The following is a 22,925-nucleotide window of genomic DNA, read 5'->3' on the forward strand; positions in this document are numbered from 1 at the left end:
CACATAGCGCTGTAGACCTCTTTGAGCGCCCTTAATTCGGCTTAGCATGCTATGGCAGCAATGTGTCCAGCTTCTGACCTGAAGGTTATTTTGCCTCCCGAAATCACTACAGAGTGGTAAGGCATTGAGAGAAAATAAAGTAGTAAGATCTTTACCGAACTCAGTAAATATTCTTCTCTGCAGATATGAAATATCCTGTGTAAAAAAACATTAAATTACCTGTGCTGCCTATAAATATATGGCCCAGATAGGCAGTGTGGGCCTGTGGTCTCACTCATCCCATAGGCCTCATACAAGGTGATGTTCAGACCCAAGAAGAAATTCAGTGTTTCTGCATTGAGAGGAGCAGCACCACAAAAGTGCTTCTGACAGCAAGAAAAACCCAGCGCATTGCGGATTTTTGCAAGCACCAAGTAGTCTGCTAACCTTGTCCAAAACAGCTTTAAATCACTGCAAATACAAAACACACAAAAGGAAGAAAAGTCAAGTCAGAATAAAATTTTAAATTTCCAAAACAAAATCAGACGCAAGTTTCCTTTAGAGATATATTTGCCATTTGTTTTGGGGTGTTGACGTAAGTTACATCAATAGGAATGAAGTCTTTCCACAATTGCAAACGAACTCCAGACACTTGAGCTGTTTGAATGTTGCAAATTCAGAAAGAATATAATAAAAACGTATTGTGCAAGACACAGCTTTTGTATTCCTGATTCTTTATCAGTTAAATATGTTCCTTCAAGAATGAATATCACGAAAGCTTGAGATTTGCACAACCTGTCTGAGAAGCTGAAAGGTCAGACAAGCAAACGAATACCAGTGCATGGTATCTTTTGAAATCCCATATACAGTCTCAAGAAGGGTGGAAGGGGATCTTTAACAGACATCTGGGTTTAAGAGCAGCCTGTGTTTGATAACTACATTCTCCTTCCATTGTATTTGCTGTGTTGCCAGGCCAAATTTTACCCATTTATCAGAGAGTCTTTCTCTGATGTTAGAGAGCTTAATACAAGAATATAGTTACTTTCAGCATGATTGAGATCTTGTTCATTTTAATACACACCTGCTTGAGCAGTTTAAGTTTCTCTCTAAGCTTACTGACATAGCCCATGAAAGCATTTTCTTCTTCATAAATCCCAACTGAGCAGAAGTATCCTTTAATTTCTCCATGATTTTCTCCCATACTCGGGGAACTCCCATATGAGACGTTGGCTGCACTTCTTTTAGTGTGCTGATCAAGCTGCCCTGTTAAAATCATATCAAATTATAGTAAAAAGTCCATGCTGGTGTTAAGAGGTTTGATGTTATAGTTTGCACCTTGCAATACTTGAATGTAGACCATCACCAAACATGTGAGATATAAACAAGGTCTGCTGAACTAGATACCTGTTTCAATCAGACAGCTGAACTAACGTGCTAGCCTTGACACACTGGGGGGAGTATGCATATGAGAAGAAAAAACCACAGATGGCATAGTTCCTTCTGCCTCCCTGTCTCCAAAATCTGCTTATACTTCTTTTGCGTTAGAGGCATTCTTTTCTGTCTTAATAGAAGCAGATCTGGACTATATATTTTACACCTACATTCAGAATATTGTGAATACAAATTTGAAATTAGCTGTTTAATTATGGAAGATACTGGAACTGAGATCCACTGGAGCATGGTTGTAGAAGTCATTTTTCAGCTTTATGAGGAGGCTGGTAAGATTCCAGTTTCCAGTACTCTCCTTTAATAGCAATTTAGAGACCATGACAGTAGAGAGGGACCAGCTTTCTAAACACAGTTCCAAAAACAGAAGCAAATGGAATCTAGAGAAGTAGAGCATGTATCTAATGGGATTTAGTTTTCCATAATTCTTACAATAACAGGTTTTCAACCTTCATCCTCTGCATGACTTTAAAGACTATAATCTATCTTTAGGATATTTTTTCAGAGGAAAAAAGTACAAACTTAATTGGGTGCAATGTGTGGCAGATACCTTTAAAGCATCCGGCTCAGCAAAGTAAACTTGCTCTCCCCACTTGATTCCTGTCCACAGGTCATATATCTGTGCAGCTATATGGCTGAGTGGGAGATAACTGACTATAGACTCCTGTTGGACCTCTGCAGGTTGCATACCTCCTGCTCTGCTGCAATGTGCTGATGTCCAAGTTATCTATTAAAAAAATAAATAAATAAAATAAAACATGTTGGATATTTTTCCCTTTTCACACCAACTAAGCAGCCAGACCAGCTATGACAACGTAACCATGAAGAACTGTGCTTACAGAAATTGCTGAGGACATCACAAGCATGTACTCCAGGCTGCCATTTCTCTAGCGCCTCTTGCTTAAAAGCAAGACAAATTAATCTAGCAGCAACAGAGATTTATAGATAATTTAAGAAAATGCACTCTTTCCTCGGCCTGACTGGCCTATAAACACTACAAAACTCCCCACTCCCTAGTGCCCCATAAACCTGGCACACTAACAAAGGCAACAATCTAGCAGGGCAGCCATGGGCTAGATAGATAAGGAAAAGATTCATCAACCTCCTATTTTGCAGCACTCCTACTATGCATGACTACCATCAAGATGATACTTTTCATTAGCTCTATGTCTGTACATTTACTTAAAAAGAAAAGTAAAATAGAAAAAAAAAAAAACACAAGCTCTCAGGGAGTTTAGCATCAACAACAGGCTCATTTTCTTTTATCGACTGCCACATGACTGAAAACAAATGACGAAGAGTAGCAACCACATCCTGCTCTTCTGAAAGTCACCACGAGATTAATGGTGGTAGCTCATGAGTAGTGAATGAAACCCTCCTTCTATGAGAGGAGCTCCACACATGAATAATGCTAAAGATTTGCTGTCTGACTTTTCAGTGAAATCGGATGATGTTTCCTTTGAGGTAAGTTTGTAATCCCCTTTTCTTGCTACATATTTCTCACTTAATCCCAGAAAATGCTGTTGCAGGATGCTAAATATGTGTATCTTCATTATCAGAACGTAACATATGGAGGACTCAGATAGATATGTGATTTTATGAGAAAAAAAATCTAGGTGCACAGAGAAAAAGGAAACAGTTCTTTCTCAGAGGAGTCTATAATCTAAACTGAGTAGTGCAGAACACAGACTATTGTTCAAGATGCACGGAGTGGATACAAATAATGTGTAATGCCTGCTATTGCAGCATATTATGTTAACGGGAGAGCCCATTTAGCCTAGGGAAAAAGATTTTCAAAGGAGGATTTTAAGAGCAATCCATTGTCAGGAAAGGCCGCTCCAATGTGGAGTCTCAGATGTGTGTTAGCTGGCAGCACCTGAAAAGCACCTATGGGAGAACGAAACAGAGTAGGCAGAACAGGGTATCTTTGAAATGCGGCTGTTTCGATTGCTTAGCCTCCAAAACCTTGCAACATGCAGGCAGGTTCTCCGCAAATCGGAGTGGGTGCATCAATGACTGACCCAGCACTGGTTTTGAACATGGACAGAGGGAAACATCTTTTGACTAAAGAAGGCAGAAGCACAGTTAGAGGCAAGGCATGTTTTCCACTGCTGCTCAACATAAAAATAGCCTGTGTGTGATCAGTAGCCAGGAATAGTTCGGCAGCTAACATGGAAATGACACCAGACTCCTTTGAGATGGAAGAGCATAGGATTTGCAATGTCAGATCAGTCTTTAAGTCTATCAAGTCCACTATGTCCTGCTTCCAGCTGCCACTGTGCTCAGCCCTACATTTGTGCAAATTACTCATCACAGTGTGCACGTCAGTAATAGACCACAACCTAAGACTAGCCCTTTCACAGACTGTCTGAATGTTCAGAAAGGCTCTGTATCACTTCCCACTCCTGCTCAGCCACTTAAAAATCAACTATTTTTACTAGTAGACCTCCATGGAAAGTCCAATTTCCAACTGACTTCACCTTCCTCTACCAACGGGAAGTTTTCTGTTCATAGCAATACAGCTTGCGCTACTCTGAGTGTCAGGACTACGAGATGCCTGAAAGTTTTATTATCCTTTGGTGACAGAGGTAGAAATCAAAGCCTAGGAACATAACAATGATAAAGTTAAATGGACAATTTTAATAGAATTTACAAAAGCTGTCAGTATCAGGTTGTTTTGATCGTAGCTGGCTGATGCACATGATTTTATCTTTTGTTTGTTTAAGATGACCTAATGAGGCCACCTATGTCAATTTATAGAATTTATATATTTCATCTCACAAACAAGCCAGTGAATCACAAAACATGTTCATAACATAAATGATATTCAATCTTGTGATGCACTTTCACATTATCAGAAATAGTTGACTGCATTTTGAATATTTCTTTTGTTTTTGCAACACGAATAGTGTATGACAAAGCATTTTAAGGCTCTAGGATGTATCGGCCATTTCAAAACACAGGAATAAATATCCTCATGCTTTGCTATTTCTATTATAAAGGGAGAATGTCAAGTACATACATTATCATGACTCAGCATGGCTCCTTTTGGCTTCCCAGTTGTTCCAGATGTGTATATTAGCACACAGCACTGATTTGGCTTTTGGGAGTTAATGATATCATCCAAAGTAGCATCAGTTATGTCATTTCCCAACTCCAGAAATTCTTCCATCTGGAACATGTAACAGAAATACAAGGTAACAGATGACTCTTTACATGTGGGAAAGATACAGTATCCCATTGGTCTAGAAAATGGCAGGAAAGTTAAGTAGGGTCTTGCTCTGAACATTTTTCCAACACAAGCTGCCCCCTCAGGTCAACAACATCTCGCCTGTGTAAGGAATATGATAAGCCTAATGTAGAGTTTTATGTGCAAGTCACTCTATGTGAATTGCATATAGAGTACGCAAAATTATGCTGCCACGAGTCTTTTTGGTGTCTATGAAGACAACAATAATACTAGTTCTTATTCAAGGTGGATACTATGGACATGTTCCACAGGCTAAAATTCTACTCCTATCTCACATTGTTAGAATGATTTTGATTGTTATTTAGAGGAGTCTGGATATACATTTTTTAAAATAAAAATGTTTGTGACACTTCATGTACAATTTCCTATCCACTATATATTTAAAGTGTGTGGATGAAAGCTTCTGCACAAAAGCATCATCATCTTGTGCGACGTGTGAACAACAGCCCAAATTCTCTGCTATTTAATAGCAAACAGAATGTATGATGCTGGTCACAACTTTCATTCAAATTTGCCTCACTCTGGAACAAGCTAAACCTTTTCTGACGCCAGCCTTTTGTGCAGTGCAAATTAGCCCCAGAAGAATGCTGAGTCTGATCCACTACGTTTTATTAGTTGCTCCCAGATACATCTATTGCACACACCTAGTATGGTGCTAAATGTGCCATTAAATCCCATTGATTTAATGTCTGTTACTGTTACCCATCACAGTTAATTGAAGGTAGAGTATAACTTTTTAAATCAAAGAAAGTCAATAGCCATAGAGTCAGTATCCCAACTAAAATCAGATGATTCATATTGTGCTACAGAACTATGAGAGGCAGCACCACCATTTTCCACATTTTTTTGGAGATATATCTAGGACACAGAGTGGTAAAGCGGCATGATGTAAGAAACAGCAGAGGTAAAATGAGAGCCTGTGCCTGAGGAGGAATTAATTCTTTCCTTCAGACCTGTTTCTGCCACTGCCAGTGTGTTTAGTCTCTGTAGCACCAGGCTCCCATTTTTAGGGCAAGGCTCTCCAAAGAGTCTTTTAATCACTGATAATCAGGTTTATATTTTCTTCTACCAAACCACATCTTTGGAAAGAGGGAGCGTACAGAGCATATCTCCATAGCGGGCAAAGGATTTGGATTTGTCACATCCTGCCCCTTCCCACAGACTGTAGCTGCATCAGTGTCACTGGCTGTTGGAAAGTGGAGCTGCACCGTATGTAAGTGTTTCTATATGACTTACCAGTTCCTCCTATACTCCCAACCCCACTCTCTTCTCATAGCAGAATGCATTAATCACTGTGCATCTGTTGCCTAGGCTTTGTTTACTTGAACAGCACCTGCAACAGATGATGTTTCCATTCCACAGAGTGTGAAAGGCACAAACTGTCACACCCACTACTGACTTTACATTCGCCCGCTAGAAACATGCACTGGGCAGAGAACTAGGGCTCTGTCCCTACTGCAGCAATTGCTCATTACCAGTCAATCGTATTTCAGCTGTTAACTGGCAACACAAAACTTTTATCATATGCCTGGTGTTTTGTGTGGTTTGTTTTACATGGACGCTAATGAACAATCATCACTGCCTTTGGTGACTCGATCTGATTCTTCCTTTAGACAATATAAACTATGGCAACTATCGGACACTCTCACAACTTCCCTTCTCCATGGAGAAAATGTGTCTGATCTGTCATTCAGCAGGGTGTTTCCAAACATGTTTCCAACAACACAATAAAATATTTACCTTGCATCACCCTCTCTTCTGAAGTTCTCAGGCACTTAGGTTTCAGTGACTGAATGTTGATCTGGAATTAATTGCTAGCACTTACACCTTATACTAAGAAGTATGTATAGTAAGATCGTCTCGCTATTACAATTTTCATTTTACTGTATTGACATGTAAAGCATACTATTCTTCAACAGGCACAGTACTGTAACAGTTACTGTTTACTGTAAACAATAAACCACTTACGAAATCCCAAGAAAAGACATGCTTAAAAAAAATGCTAATTTTTTTTTACTTGTGTACCTAGTAACACATCAGATAATCAAAGCTGAAAATATTTTTAAAGTATTTCTACATTGTTCACTCTTCATTTATTTATTTTTTTTCCTCAGTTGAAGTTTATTCAGCCTGGAAGTCCCACTGATAATTTGTATGTTACTTAAATAAAATGGTGATTTTGGTACTCATGATACATAACTATCTTCAATTATGCCTCAAAAAGAAACTCAAAAAATACTTGTTCTGAAAATTTGTTCTGCCTAAAGTCCTAATTTTAAAATTAAAGGGTGGACTTAAACCACTAAAAGATTCCTGATCCTGAATTTGTCCCATATTCTACTTTATTAATTACCATGTGGTACAAAGATCCCGCATACACTAACAAAACATCCTGTTCTTTATGCATCAGTAGTTATTTCTCTTTACCTGTTGCCTGCCACTAGAAATGCTTGGTACTGGACAGTGGACAACTTGTATTTTAAGTGGCCAGAAAGTATACATTCCCACTCCAACCCTGTGTTACATTAATCCAGTCAAGTAAAAGGAACAATAAGACAGTGAAGCAAGGTAGCTCTGAAAATTTCAAGTGTCAAACATTAAATACAGATAAATTAAATGGAAAATGATGAAGTTTTTGAATGTGTTTGCTGGAAGGCAGCAAACAGTATTCTAGCAGTTTGGCAGTATTTTGAATGGTAGCTATTCCACAGATTTAAAAAAGAATAGATGCTCATCAAAGAAATAATACCTATGAATTATAACTCTGTTCCAGCATTCACATACCGTATACAAATTGGGATGTCTCTCTGGCATGGAGTCCTTATATAGCACAACAGCTTTCAAATGTGGCAGACGATTCCAGATCTGTTGGATTTTTTAAAAACAAATTTGTAATAGATTATTCATCTCTTTGATCTTTTTTTTCCATTAAAATATGAGCCAAAATCTGTCAAAATTGGGTTGACGGTCATAAAAAAAACCTCCTGTTTCCATCCACTCTCAAATATTCTCCTCTAGAGTCACAATCAGCTGGCTCAAACAAAAAAAAAAAATTGAGGGGGCAAAAAAAAAAAAGGCGGTGGCGGGGGGAAAGATGTACAGTCTGCTCTAGAAAATCTATTTTCAGAGAAAAGAGTAGGAAATCCATTCTGGACAAAAATGGCTCCTCAGCTTCCCTTCTCGTCATGGGGCACATCAAGGAATGGTCTAGGTTAGGCTCCACGTTGGCCATAGCTACTGTGGCTACCATACACAGAGGACGTCTCAGAGGTTACGAGGCCTCAGCAAAAGGTGCTGTTAAGCTGCTAAAAAAAGTTCTGCCGTCTTAAAGAAAAGAAATCCATCTGCACATTGTAAGGATAAATAAGACCGTACGACTGCAAGGCTTACAGGCAGACAGCAATGGTGTCTACCTGTAAGGCAGCTGTTGCTTTCAGTAGCTCTTCCTCTGCCCAGCCTTCACAGAGCATTTGTGTCACTCAGCCTTGGGGGATACAGTGCCTCATGCATTTCATTTAATCACATTATGAAGTGATCAGTCTGCGCTAATATAAAAGCAGTGGCTGGATGGTAGTTATTATGGTAGCTATTACAATAGCTACAAGTAATATGTTATATTATTTTTGTCTTGGCTTCTTCCTGAAAAGATTTTCAAAAAACCACTCAGTTGAATATAGTGATGGTCAGAACTTTTTTTTTTTTTGAGGTAGAAATACGCATGAATCAAACTTCTGAATTCTTGCATGCTTTTTCTCTATATTTTGATGCCAGCACAGTTGACATTTAGTCACTGCTAATATAAGCAGACTGATTGATTGAAAATGTTTCCAGGATTCTTAAAAATCTCCCTTCCTCCAAATCACATATAAAACAAAACTACAGAATACAGCCAACCTGGTTCAGCCTAAAGCAAAAAATGTGCAACTCCTATGAAATACATCTGACAAAATCCACAGGTGTTTCCTCTCTAATAGAAACTTTTCTCTCCAGAAACCTCCATCAGGGAGGACCCCTGCTCAGCAAAGACTGCAAGGTTCTCTTAGTTTAATGGTTCTTCTTCAGCTATGGGCCTCCTTCAACATCTTCCTGAGAGAGACCCTTCTCCCAGCCCTAGTCACGGTAGCACAGGACACCCTCACCCAAGCCAGGCAACGGGAATCTTCCATCCAGCTGGTCTTTGGACCTGGCTCCTTGTGCACAACCCCCACTTGTAGCTGCTGTGATCACTCCCTTGATGAGCCACTTTCTTCCCCACTACAGTCTATTTCACTGCAAGCATCACGCTACCGAAGCGCAGTAACCTCACTGGACTTAAGAGTTAATGAGGTAAGCAGAAAAGATGGCACTTTAGAAAGGAGGTTCTAAGCTGTGAACATGGACATCCTTAATGTTTAAATGGAAGTCCTCTAGAAATCTGCATCATCCTAATCACTTCCAGTGAAGTGGACTGTGCTTATCCAAACAGCTGCATAATATCAAAGTGTGTGTGTTGAGGGGGGGAGAGTTGTGGGGTTTTTTGTTTGTTTGTTTTGAGGTAACTGTGCAGAGAATCGGCCACTGAACGCTATCCTGGTGAGGATCAGGGCTGCGAGTCTTACGCACTACAGAGAAGACAACTGCAAGTCACCATGTAACTCGAACATCAGATGCCAAATTTCTGCATAAGAAAACTGTCATGAAGAGCTCCATGATATAGGTAACAAATACAATACCTGGGACCAACATAGCATTGAGATAAGGGGAAATAATGACCTTTTCATAACCATCCAGCCACCTCATACCTGCATTATCTTGTCCAATTGTTTCTGATTTTCCACAACCATGATATTGGTTTTGCTGTCATGAGCAATGTAGTGGCAGGCCTCTGGAGAGTTGGTTGTATATATTCCTGTGACAATTCCTCTGTATCAAAAGAAGATTTTATATATATGTGTGTGTGTATTTGTATATATATATATATAAAAAATACACGTGTGTGCATATATAATATATATAATTATATATACCACACTTAGTATTCAAAAAGAGGATAATTAAGTTGAGGTGAGATGAAAGCTGAAGGAGTACGAGGATGCGGGAGTACACAGAAGCATAGCTATCACGCTTGTTCCAAATATTCTAATATATATGAATATCTAGTATAGCCACACTAGAGAAATTAATCACTGAATTTTATTCATTAGAAAATGCTGTAGGCTAGAAGGCAGGCCTTTAACTCACATGAGGCTACAGTAGGGTTACCTAAAGAAGTGGTAAAAAACATTTATATCCTCTTTCTGATGTTGATGAAGCTACATAGAGATAATCTGAATTTCACTGGCACAGGAACAACCTAAAAGTGAAATCCAAATTGTGCAAACATAGAAGGACAGAAGGAATAAGGCTAGTTAGTGCTTTATCTGTCACTTGCTCCACTTTGACGTATCTTGCTGTAGACAGGTATCACTGACAAAACCAGGAGGCTCTCGTCTGCTTCGCACATCTTCTACTGATAAAATACTGTTCAATAGCTTCTGTGAGACTGTTACATTTAGGCCAGCAGTAAAGAGGCTCAATCTGTGAGTGTCTGGAGTATTTCGAATATACTGAAAACTAAGATTCCAGTAAGTCATTGACCATGCTAATCAGCTGCAGCAGGACTTCCAGGATGTAACACCAAACACAATTTGCTACACTTCCAGACCTACCAAAAAGAAGAAGAAACCCCAAACTCCCATAAAAAAAAAACAAACCAGAAAGCTTACCCAGCAAAAACAGTTCCAACAGCTGAAATGAACCATTCTGGAGAATTAAATCCAAGGATTCCTACACTGTGGAATCGTTCAAGACCAAGCTTAAAAACAATAAGCATAAGGTCATGAAACATAGGCATGCTGGAGAGAAAGTAGCACAAAACACAGGCACATGCACACACTCCCTAGAAATTTTTGATTTATTTATTATTTTGGTATTGATAAAACATGTTTCCCACAGCTGTATGTATGTATCTGTAATAAAACCAGAATTTCTGTCAGAAATTCATATGATCTAAATTTTCCACTACTTCCTCCTGCCTGTTTGAGCTCTACCGTCCAAAAACATCTGAAAAAACAGAACTTTTCAATGTGAACAGGAGCATAATGACTATTAATCTTATTCTGAGTTCAGAATGTTTTCAAAATCGCCTTTATCTTGCCCAGTTCATGAGGGGATTGCCGTCTTTCACTTATTTTTCTTTTTTTAATCTTAAGGCCATACACTGAACTTTGTACCCATGCTCGAGTGACACAGAGTCACACGGCAGCTCTAGAGAGGCACTCAAGCTCCTTCGAGAGCAGCACTGTCTCTTCGACCAAAACGCTCAGCTTGTTTGCCAGGCCCGCGCAAATTAGAATTTGGCGCCTCGAACGTGCTCCTTTAGCTCCTCTGCATGATCTTTACCCTCAAAAACCATAAATGCATCACTACCCACATAAAAGAGCTGAAAGTCTAAGACGCTGCCCTGCCTTCACTTATCTGTCTTCAATGAAAGGAACACTCCTGTGCTCTCCATCTTGTCCACAAGGAACAGGAACATATTTTTTCTTTAAAAAAACCCACTTTCTAAACCATTATTTCTTTCTGAACAGCATCTAAGAAGCATAAAATGTAGAGGTCATGCAATCGCTACACTACAACTCTGATGACTGCTAGACTCACCATGTACAAACATTTCCATCACCTACTGCTTGTGCCACACTTTCTACTACTACACACTTTCTAACGGCTATTTGGGAACTCGCTACTTAGAGTGCTGAAAAATACAAATATAGCATACACATTTAATGAACTATAGCTATTCACTAATGAAATGTGTTAATATGTGAAAATATTTACGCCCCCTCTTAGTGGTTTAATCAATCATTAAAAAAAAAAAAAAAAAAAAAAAAAAAAACTAGGTAACTCAGGAGTACAAAGGCTGGTTGAATTGTCAGAGACCTTAAACCTTCCCTAAAGAGGAAACACTCCAGTACCACAACATTTTCTAAAATCAAGTCAAAGCTGTTAGATACTGGACTGCAGAATTGCTATTCTTGTTAACAAGGATGGAGGATCTGCCTGTTGCTCTTCTTTAAAAGTGAAAAATCAACAGTTAGTAGGAAAAATCTCTTAGCTATTTGGATTTTGAGAAGGTAGAAAGGGGAAAAAAATAAAATTTGTTCCGTTTTCTGTACCTACCTTTATGAAACTTTTGGCTGCTTTCCGGGACTGGCAATAATACTCTGAAAACGTGATCTTCTCCCACTTTCCATTCTTTTTGCTGGCCAAAGCATTAAGAGACCCGTATTTTTCTAGGCTCTCTTTGAACATCTGATGAACTGTTATTGGAGTCTGCGGACATGAATTATCTATTCTCAGTCTGATTCTGCCATCAGCAAAGGAAGTCCATAAAGATTCTGGAAATCAAAGCATTATCAAGACTTGTGAATCTCTGTGAGTGAAAAAGTACTGTGTGACCGTGCACCAAATGACAAGTGGACTGAATGCACAAGTAAGCGTACTTCTGGTGCTTCCCACCTGTTGAGTAAAGCACATCCCAATTCTATAACTTCATCAAAAATTCCACGTAGAAAGAGACATCTTCCATTCAACACACAAAACAAAACGTAAGAACTGGAGTGCCACTGCACAGAATTATGTTGATTTTGTGTTACAGGCACACTACCACCTTCTGAAGAATCGCAGTTTACCCATGCTCAGCCCAATGCAATCTTCTGTCCCATGAGTTAAGGAACAGCTGGAGAAGCAGAAACCTATGTGTCAACCGAAAACCTCTATCCCTGTTCAGCGTTCAGGCTCTTTTTGCCTGTCGGAGCCCCACCTTCCCCCTGCCCTCACAGCAATTCTCCAGCCCCAGCCCCTGTCCTCCCCTGCTTCCCACAGTTCTCTTCCTTGGTCGTCATCTCTCCTGTTCTAGTATACATCCACTGCCTGCTCCTGCCTTGCCCTGTTTCCAGGTCATCTTTTGCCTTCTTCAACTCCTACCTCCCTCACCCGAATTATCTTCCCACCATCTCCTTTTTTTGTATTTTTCCTCTTCTTTGACTAGTCACAACCAGGGAGCACCAGTAACGTCACTTTGCTCTCACCGCTGCTGCCAAGGACTGTAGCAGTCCCTGGCGTCCACAACAAACGCCTGCCTCAAAGACCCTATCTGGCTCTTGCAAGCCCTGCAAGTAGCAGGCTCTGTATAAATACGCTCTTCATAGAATTTAGGGGTTAGGAAGTTGGCAAAATCTAGCTGAATTTTCACAAGACAGACAAAAATCCACTGTTGAGTCGACTGCAAAATAGCTGCTTCCTATACTTCTGAACAAAATAGTACAGGAACATTCTAAGAACATGTTTTCCCTTAGATTTGTTTTCATAATTTGAGAAATTTTTTTTTATATTTTAGTATACAATTAATAGATTATCAGTATGATAATATCATTAATATTGGCCTTATTCATATAAATGTTAATGTTAAAATAATTATGCTAATATAATATTATTTATATTTAAATATATATTTAAATGTAAGTCATAAATATATATATTTAAATATATTAAAAACATTCTACACAGCTGGTGGAAAATTTCAGACAACTTAGGTTTGTCTGAAACATTTCCATTACATTAAGAGTAATGGAAAATATGTATTTTTGAAATTTTTGATACAAGTTTATAAGCACTATTACTGTCTTTTACTCACCTTTTGGAAAGAAAGAACTGTAAAAAAATGCTCAGCTAGTATCTATGCTGGCTGTTTGTAACTTAGTGGTTGGTAAAAGCAACTCTGAACTGTTTGGAAGTACAGCGTGCTTCACATCCCTCCCAACTGTTACTCCTCTGGTTGCCTCCTGCACTGCCTGGAAACCACCTCTCTGAGCACTTCTGCCAGTATGTGAACACGTCAGTCACACCCAGATCCATATGAGCTCTCGAGAACCCTCCCTCAAGTCAGGCTTGCAATCTGCACAGGTAACCAGAGCCACAGCAAGCTACTGTAAGTTCACAAAATTGTGTATAGAAAACTTCCTCTTGGAGTTAAAAAAAAAAAAAAAAAAAGTCTCATTATTTAATTGCATAGAAAAGCTCAGTCTTAATCTGCTGACAAAACACAGCTGCCATATAGAAAAATACCCAAACCAGTCTGGTTTGCTGCTTAATATTTTGTGAAACTACTTTTAAAAGTTTCACTGACCCCTCTAAGAATATTTTTGTAAACTGGCATGCAAACCCTAGAGTTGGGAAAGTGTTTTAGAAAATAACTAATTCAGCTTTCTGATACCCGTTTCCAGGCAAGGAGATAAAGATATTGGTGCAGAAAGTGAACTGAGCAGTCAAAGGTGCAACGTGGGTCAACAGCACAGCCCTAGATTGCTGTTCCTGGCTTGCACTATGTCCCGTTCACGTTCCTGACTTGCAGCGTGGCATTTGTTCTCCTGACCATTCTGACCAAAAGAAAATAATAATGAAAGCAGTAAACAAAAATAAAGCTGCTCAATCTCCATATACCTTCATTTTCTCACTTGCAAATTAGACATAATGACGTTCAAAACAAAGGTGTGGAGCTTTATCAGATTTTATTGTATTATTTTGAGGTCAGTGGTTGAATGGCCTAAGTCCAGACAGCTTAGAAAACAAGCAGCTACAGAGGACTCTAGGCGATGGACAGAGGGACTTCACCAAAGAATAAGCAGTGTTTGTGGCACCCCACAAACAAACATTTTAAAAGCAGGGAGGGCAAAGCAGGTGTTTCTGCACTGAGTGCCTACCCTTGGGTAGAAATGACAAGCGATGCCCCTGTCAGAGGTGAAAGGCACACTCCCTCCATGATCCAAATACTTATTTTCTGCATGGACATACCAAAGCCCACATGGAGAACTCTACATGATGTTCTGGCTTCTACAGGAACGAAGATGGGAGGTGCTGCAGGTGTGGGTAGGCAGAGGGCACTGAGTGCTCTACTGAAAACAAAAATCACACCATATGGAACTAAAAAGCGTTCTTGATCAGATGGCAAAGGTACTTCTTCAAAGGAACCGAGAACATTAGCAACATTCCTAGAATCACATTACAGAAGTTGTATAATTACAATCTTTCTTTTCACTGTGGACATACAATGCATAGTAAAACAGAGACTCTCCAAAGAGAAGTGCCAAAATGTCACACCATTAAAATATCTGTATACATAAACCAAAGAAGTATGTTAAAACTTGGCCTCAATTTTCTTTTACTTACGCATTTTTTTTCTGATTTCAGCAAAATATCTTTGATTTATACCAGAAAGACTAAGAACAGAATCAGTCTCTCAGAGACTCAATGAGTCACCTTAATGTTACACCATACATATAGAAAAGGAATACAAATTTTGACACTCATTCAGTGCCTGTACTTGCATGTATTTACATGTAGAAATTAAATCTGAAAAGAGTTCTAAAATCTAAAAAATAAGCCCCAAAAAATCAAATGGTTCTAACTATTTTTATAAAAACAGCAGAACGCGAATAACATTTTCTGCTGTTAACTAACAGAGGGACTTTGTGACACAGAAAGAGCCTGGGAAGCATGCCTAAATACTGAATTAAATGATTATGTATTTTAGGAAAAGCAAAAATCTGATCAAAATATTTTGTATTTCAGGCAAGATTTTTTGCAAATAAAGTGCAAATTTTCAACAAGGAACTTTCCCTGAGGAAAGAAAAAAAAAACTTAAAGACTGTTTACCAGTTAAAACACACTTTGAAAGAATGTTTTCAACCCATCTTTCAGAATTCAATTCTAAACTTGTGAGCCATTCACAACTGAATACAAATTTATAAAAGGGCATTTGTTACTCAAATATTTTCTACCAAACATGGAATAATACCCAACATAAACACATTGCACATTTTGCATTTTTATAAACTGAATGTTTTTAATACCTTTCCACAGTGCATAACTGAACAGTTGTGACATGACACAGATTTCTTCTCTCAGACTAGATACCAAAAAGCTGTTTTAAACAGACAAACAAATAGCAATTTTTTTTCACTTGAATAAGCAGTTTGGGCTGAAACTGCTGGACTTTTGGGATGTATGAGGGAGACCGTGTTCTGGTTAAAACACAAACAACAAAAACACTAACCTGGTAGTCCTTAAGGCTAGTCCACGAATGAAACCTCCTCTCTGTTCACTATTCCCTTGCAAGCGTTTTCATGACTGACAAAATGGATTTGGGAATGGAAATGAATTCTGATGTTTATGGAGGAACAACTCTGAGAGCCATACAAAACACAAAAGCACCAAGGTCACCTTCCAGATGGGTAAACAAACACACAGACTACAGATGGCCCTGCTGGGTGACCTGAGCAACTCCAAGTGACGCTCTGCAGATGTGCCCTGAGAAGCAGCAACTAAAACAGTAATTTAACTTCTGCCTGAAGCTGATTCAGTTGTAACTCACAAAACAGCATACTGATTACATGTCAGTTCTTGCAAAACACTGCTTTAATCTAATGACAAGAAAAGTATTCAGCTCTTTGCTGGAGGAGTTTCTTATGGACAGTGGACAGTCAACCTGAATTCCATAGCTATGATGTTGTGTCCTTCTGCTCACAATACATACAGCTCATTCTTCCTCTTACACTTTTTCTTTTCTTCAAGATATCTTTGTCATTAAACACTAAACTTACTACTGAAAGCTGGAGTTGAGTGCACACAGGCTTGAGTCTGAGCTTGACGTTGGTGTCAGATGTCCCCCTGTGCAGATCAACAGACTAAACCAAGAATTACAAAGATTGAGTTTCACATGAACCTGAATACATCAGCTAGAATACACATAGAGTGGAAAAATAAAAAAAGAGATAGATAGATAGAGAGAGAGAGAGAGAGAGAGAGAGAGAGAGAAACCAGCTTTCCTTGTTGCTTCTCTTGCATCAAGTTGGGGGGAAGGTTCTGCTATAATACCAGTTTTTCATACTAAAAAGTCTCCGGTAGCTTTTAAACTCCCAAACAGAAACGATTTCATGAATAGCTCATTTTTTTAATTAGTCCCAAAATCAGATTTTGTTGCATCTTTTCCAGCAGGAAAAAAAAAGGAAAATATACGAATGGCAAGAAAATATATTGTTCCACAGATACTAATGAGGACTAGAGAAACAAGAAATCCTCCAGAGAATGCCTCTACAAACTGACATGGAGGGAGTGGTGCGGTGCAGCAGAACACACAATTAAGTTTAAAACAAGCTTCATAACAATAGTGACACTGCTAAAATTGATTATGATGCACAAAAATGGAAGTGTGTGGAGGGTGTAATCAGGAACAAGTTACTCAGGAGGAAACACTGCTACATAAACATTGCCCAGGCATGCCAGTACAGAAAGAGAAAAGCCAAAACTCAATACCCAGAAAGCCTGACAGCAGGTCTTGCTAGTAAATATCAAGACAGCAGAGAACTTCCTACAGCAGAGTAAAACCAAATTAGAGACCACTTCAGCAAACAGAACAAACAAGTCCATGGGCCCAACAGAATATACCTGAAAGTACACTGAAAGATCAGGCCAGTATCACTGGGAGGCTCTTCTCCATCGTCTTTGAAAAGGCATGGCAATCTGGGCAGGTCCCTAGTGCCTGGACAAAGGCAAACATCGCCCTCATCCTCAAAAAGGTGAAGAAAGAGGATCCAGGAATTATAGGCCAATCAGACTCACCTCAATCCGTGGGAAGGTTATGAAATAAATCCTTCTGGAAACCATTTTTAGCTACAAGACAGTGACTAGGGCCAGCCAGCATGAATTTACCAAAATCCATGGGAAAATCATGCCCGACCATGAACTTGACTGCCTTCGATGATGAGATGACTGGCCCTGTAGAGGAGCTGAGAGCAGTGGGAGAAGGGACAGCAGTCTTTTCCAGGGTCTCCCATAGCATACCTGAAGGAAGCCTAAGGAGGTTAGGACCAGATGGTTGGACTACTGGCAGAGTAATTAGCCTCAAAAAATAGTGATCAACATTCCTAAGTCTAGCTAGCAGCCACTTACAGTGACATTCCTTAGCGGTCAGTCCTGGAAACTGTACTGCTCAACAACTTCATTAACCACTTGGACAATGGAATGCGTCCTCACTAGCTTCAAAGATGACACCAAACTGGGGGAACTGGTCAACACACTGAAGGGCTGTCATTCAGATGGATCTCATCAAACTGGAGGAATGGCTGACATAAACCTCAAAATTCAACAAAGGTGAATGGTAAGTCCTGCACTGGGGTAAGATAACCCCATGCAATAGTGCACACTGGATACTGGTTGTCTCAGCAGAAAAGGGGCTGGGAGTCCTGGTGCAGAACCAGTTGAACATGAGTCAGCAGTAAGTCCCTGTGAATATAAAGGTTAATCGCATACTGGGCTGCAAGGTCATAGCCAACAGATAATGGGAAGTGATTATTTCCTCCTGCTCAGCACTCATGAGGCCATGTTTGGAGCAGCGTACAGTTTTCAAAGCCCTAGTGTAACAGCAATCCTAACAAGTCCAGATGAGGGACATCCAGATAGTCAGGAGACTGTAGCACATCACATATGAGGAGCAGCTGAAGAAGCTGGGTCTGTTTATCCTGGAGAAGTGAAAACAAAGTACAAGGGGGAAGCTAAATGCAGTCTGCCACTGACTGAAGGAGGACTTGGTTTGACACCAAGACAGAGTTGGAGTCCTCCTAGAGGCACACAGTGAAAAGAAAAGAAGCAACAGGCACAAGCAGCAGTAAGTAAAATTCCTACTAGACAAAGAAAAAAGGTCACAATGACAGTGTTAAGCACAGGGACATGGACTGAGAAGTTGGGAATCTCCATCCTTGGAGGTCTTCAAAACTTAGCTGAACAAGGCCATGAGCAAGCTGATCCAACTCTGAAGACAGTCCTGCTATCAGCAGGAAGTCCAGACCAGTTACCCTCCAGAGGTCTTTTCCAAGCTGTATTATTTTGTGATTCCATTAGTATAAACCCAGCATACAGGAGTTCTCATTTAACTTACACTGGCTTTAAGCCAATACAAGCTTGCTGTCAACAGCAAGGCTACTCTGGATTTATATATGCATTAGGAAAACCAAAATATGGCCTGGTTCCACAGGAATGAGATTCTGCAAATTGTGGAAAATAATAGGGAAAAAAATCCAAACAATCTGAATTTCTCTTTGGACATATTTACTCCTGAGGTTGCAAAATATACCAGTCATAAAATGAAACAGTTCTCTATAAATAGAGAATATCAGAATCTCTTTTTCTCTAAGCAGACAACCAAACATTGAGCCTCCCTCCTTCTCAAAAGACTTCATTATCTAATCACTAGGCCATTTCTATAAATATCCCAAGTCTTTGACATTCAGTCCTCACTTTGCACTCAGCATCCGTACAGCTGTGTGATGTTTCCAAGTCAAACATTGCCTCTTATTTAAATGGATAACAAGTGGTGCACAGATTCCAAGAGCCAAATAAAAGACCAAGACTAACTTAAATTTTAAGATCCTGATTCACCAACTTAGAAACATACCTAAACTCAAATAAAGGGATCGCTTAATTAAAATAAATGGGGTGTGACTTGTGTTCGCAGGAAAATTGAGGGAACTGCTGGAAGGGCTTCTGCCCTCAGTTGTCCACCCCACCTTTCTTCCAGAGCTGTGACTACCATTGCAGGAGTGCCTGAACGGCATGTGCATTCCTTCCCAAGCACTGTGCTTTACAGCCCACCGTATTATTGTGAACTGCAGCCAGCAGCAACCTCTGCGAAAGAAGCAGGGTGAATAGCTGTCCCAGATAAATTGTCTTATAAAAATAGGTCAGAGTCTTCACAGACATACTCTTGTGCACACAGGCAAGCACTCTGGGGAATCACAGCCTCAGTAATGATTTATATATGCAACATGTGTCAAATAGCTCAATAAAATACTCTGAAATTTTAAAACCAGAGTTAGTTATCACCTTCAGCCATTCAGATTAATCTCTGTCTTTACTGAAAAAAAGCAAATGGCCAGTAGTTCACTCCCTGGAGAATACGAAACCTACTGTGCATCAAAGAATTGCTTAGGTATATCTGTGTATGTGTATATATGTACACATACGTTTATGTATAAAGTGTGCATATGGGATTCCTACAGAGCTCTGTCATTTTGTCATCTTACAAGACCTACTCGCAGTCACTGCTCCAATTGACTCATAGTGCAAATATACCTTGTTTAAACAAGCATATTTAGATACCAGTAGTAGTCTCATCAAGGCAACACGGAGCTCCCTCAACGCTGCAAACCTTCCAAAGAAGCAGTGAATGTTCTGCCAGAAAACCTGCTTTAAGCTGCACGGTAGTACAGCAGCACAGCTAGCTTAATTTACCATTGTCTTTGTTGGTTTAAAGTTACAGTTGTAATTACAACATCAGACTTGGTAAGATTTTTAAGGGATCAGGCTATTTTTCACTTTTATCTAGGAATCTTCTCAAATACAGACAAAGGCTGGGAGGTACTACTGAATTCATGCAAGTTCACAAAAAGCTCCTGAAAATTTTTCAGTTGCCCCGGTAAGCTTCAATTAAATTTTATTTTTGACTGCTCCTTCTTATCTCAGTCCTTAAAAATTGTCAGTCAGAATTTGCAAGAATATACAAAGATTACATTAACAAATTCTGAAAACAGTTTGAATGTTCAAAGATCATCTTTCATATGCTTACCTGTTGGCTCTTTGCCTTCATCTTGGGTCTTCTCAAAATGAACACGTAAATCTTTAGAGACAGTCTGTGCATCTGTAAATGTTCTAAAAGAAAAGATACCTATCAAAAACTTATCAAGCAACGCTAGTAGGATCCACTGCAATCAGCATACAAGATATCCCAAAAATACAAAAATTAAGTAAGTAACAAGAAATACAAAAAGGAGAAAAATAGACACCTCAGAGGAACAAAGAGTATTTTGCCTCTTGGTTGCAAGCTCCAGTACAACCAGGCTAGACAGCAAAATGCCTTCAGTCAGCAAGAATCACATTATTATTCAGTGGAGTTTGGATTTAGCATAATGGAATAGATGAAGACACTAATTTTGAGTCTCAACAAAGAGGCCATGAACTGCACAAGCAAAAAGAACAAATGACAGATCTCAACCTTAACTATCCTACCTGTGTATTAATATCATGGTACCTGCAAACTTGCACAGTTGATAACATGTGGAAGATTTTTGTTTTGTTTTGTTTTTTGTTTTTGTTTTAGGAACAGAAAGGAAGGAGATTTAGTTCCAAATAATGAGATGATATTTCTCAAAACTTTGCAAAACCAACAGATTTTCGTTATCACATGGAGGAAATCAATCCTACTGGATGAACTTTGCTAGGCAAAGTTGAATGCACAGATAATACAAACTCGAAACACAAAGTCCATAATGTAACAGACTACAAAGGATTGTATGAGCAAGAAATCAAAACCATCACTAAGCATTTGGAAAGAACTAGTTGCATAAAGCAACCAGATTGCTTTCATTGAGAGCAATCACTACAGTTTGCTAAAACACATAACGCTATTTATGAAAGTCCTTGCATATTAAAAAATCATATGATACAGCAAACTGCATAATTTTTAATAACTAGCCACAGTTAATACCAATAGCCTGAACACACGGAAAGAAACCTTTCTCCTTCCATTAGAGGCTTCAGCATGCAGCTTTTTTTTTAATTTAGCTGACTTCATTTAATAGATCAAGGGGAAGGGGTGGGAAACAGTCTTCACAGGCCAAGAACAAGTTTGGATCATCTTCTTTCCCTCTGAACAGGTACAACAGAAGAATCCTGAGGGAAACTGAAGAAGCCTTTCCCTTCTACAGTGTGATAAATTAACTCAAAATGTGTGTGTGTGTGGGGGGGGAAATCCAGATAACGCCCCTCCCAGCTGCCACATAAATAATAAGCAACTAGCAACTTCAAAAGCAGTTTTTCACACAGCCCAGAGTCAGAATTTCAAACGTTATTTTGTATCTTGTATTACAACGCTATTTTGTTGAGTAGCTACACATGGGACATGCCTGAAAATTTTTGTCATTCACAATGAAATCACACTCTAAGAAAACTTTAACCATGCTAGATCACTTATAAAACAATTTGGCACATGATAATGTATGCTCTGAAGAACTAAAGTCTGCAGAATCAGATATAAAACGTGGACAAGAAAGTAGCACATCAGGGAAAACTGAAGGACACGTTAAGCTCTCTTCACCCATCAGAAGTGACGATCCCAGTTCACCTCCTCCCTCGCTACCACCACGCTACAGTCTCCAGTGTCTCAGAGCAGAGGTACCAGCGGTGAAAGCAGCAGCAGGAGAACGAGAAAACGAGGCGGCTTTGTTAGCCGCCTGGACTGTGAGGCTTCTTCCTCGCTCGCCATTATGTCCCACAGGACGCTTCACAGAACGTGAAAGGACTTGTCCGACAAGCAGAGAGGCAGCTACGTAAATACAGCCACCGGCAGGGTGGAAGCGGGCGAGGATGAAAAATTGAGCAACTTAAGTAGAGGGGGATTAGACTATAGCATTCTGAAAGGTAAACCTGTGTTTGATGTAAGGGAAAACAGTGACTTCACGAAGCAAGACTGCCCAGTGAGAATGACAGACTAGGAAGACGCATTCAGGAATAAAAATAAAATAACTCATAAAACATGCGTTTGACTGTAATCTCAAAACACTTAACAGTTCCAATACTTATTGAATTAATTCATATTTGAAAGAAAAATTACATCTGATGTTCCAAAATATGTACATCCAGTGCAAGCTTTTCCTTTAAATATCTGTTGAATACTACACCTTTGAATTTTTTTTTATAGAACAAAACGTCTTAGTCAAGAAATAACTGAAGGTTACTCTTGCAGAAAACAGATACCAAAAAAGTTTTCAGAAGAACACAAATCTGATCAGTAGTGTATCAGAAACACCTTTAAGATGACGAAAACTTCTAATAATCATTAACAATTTTTCCCTGATTAAAATTTGTTTAGTTTGCTTAATTCTGATCTGTCTGGTATAATATTCTGCTTGGCTTTGCGTTATGTTCCCTTAATAATATCAATACAGTAGAAAAAAAAAAGAAATCAACAAGTTTAAGCTCATGGACTCACTCCAGTAATGCTTCAACATGCGAATGTTGCATGAGGAGCTCTCTGCATCTAAGATCTTCAGTATTAAAGTTAGTAACACCACACGCAGACTAACTGTTACCTGCCTCTAGGAACTAAATAGACAATTTGAGA

At 39.2% G+C, this 22,925-nt stretch overlaps 1 protein-coding gene across 1 annotated transcript in view; it reads right to left on the reverse strand.

The window, feature by feature from the left end:
* ACSBG1 (acyl-CoA synthetase bubblegum family member 1) overlaps window positions 1-22,067 on the reverse strand; it is a 28,771-nt gene extending 6,704 nt beyond the window's left edge. The window contains exons 1-10 of the mRNA XM_062584040.1: window positions 21,981-22,067; window positions 20,373-20,508; window positions 11,873-12,090; window positions 10,420-10,508; window positions 9,457-9,577; window positions 7,460-7,540; window positions 4,448-4,597; window positions 1,976-2,152; window positions 1,061-1,242; window positions 220-450 (exon numbers count right to left, since the gene is read on the reverse strand). Of these exons, the coding sequence (XP_062440024.1) occupies window positions 220-450; window positions 1,061-1,242; window positions 1,976-2,152; window positions 4,448-4,597; window positions 7,460-7,540; window positions 9,457-9,577; window positions 10,420-10,508; window positions 11,873-12,090; window positions 20,373-20,508; window positions 21,981-22,067 (1,472 nt within the window). The remainder of the gene's footprint in view (window positions 1-219; window positions 451-1,060; window positions 1,243-1,975; window positions 2,153-4,447; window positions 4,598-7,459; window positions 7,541-9,456; window positions 9,578-10,419; window positions 10,509-11,872; window positions 12,091-20,372; window positions 20,509-21,980) is intronic.
* Between the last annotated feature and the right edge of the window lie 858 nt (window positions 22,068-22,925).

This window comes from Rhea pennata, chromosome 10, assembly GCF_028389875.1.
Source record: "Rhea pennata isolate bPtePen1 chromosome 10, bPtePen1.pri, whole genome shotgun sequence".
NCBI classification, from domain to species: Eukaryota; Metazoa; Chordata; class Aves; order Rheiformes; family Rheidae; genus Rhea; species Rhea pennata.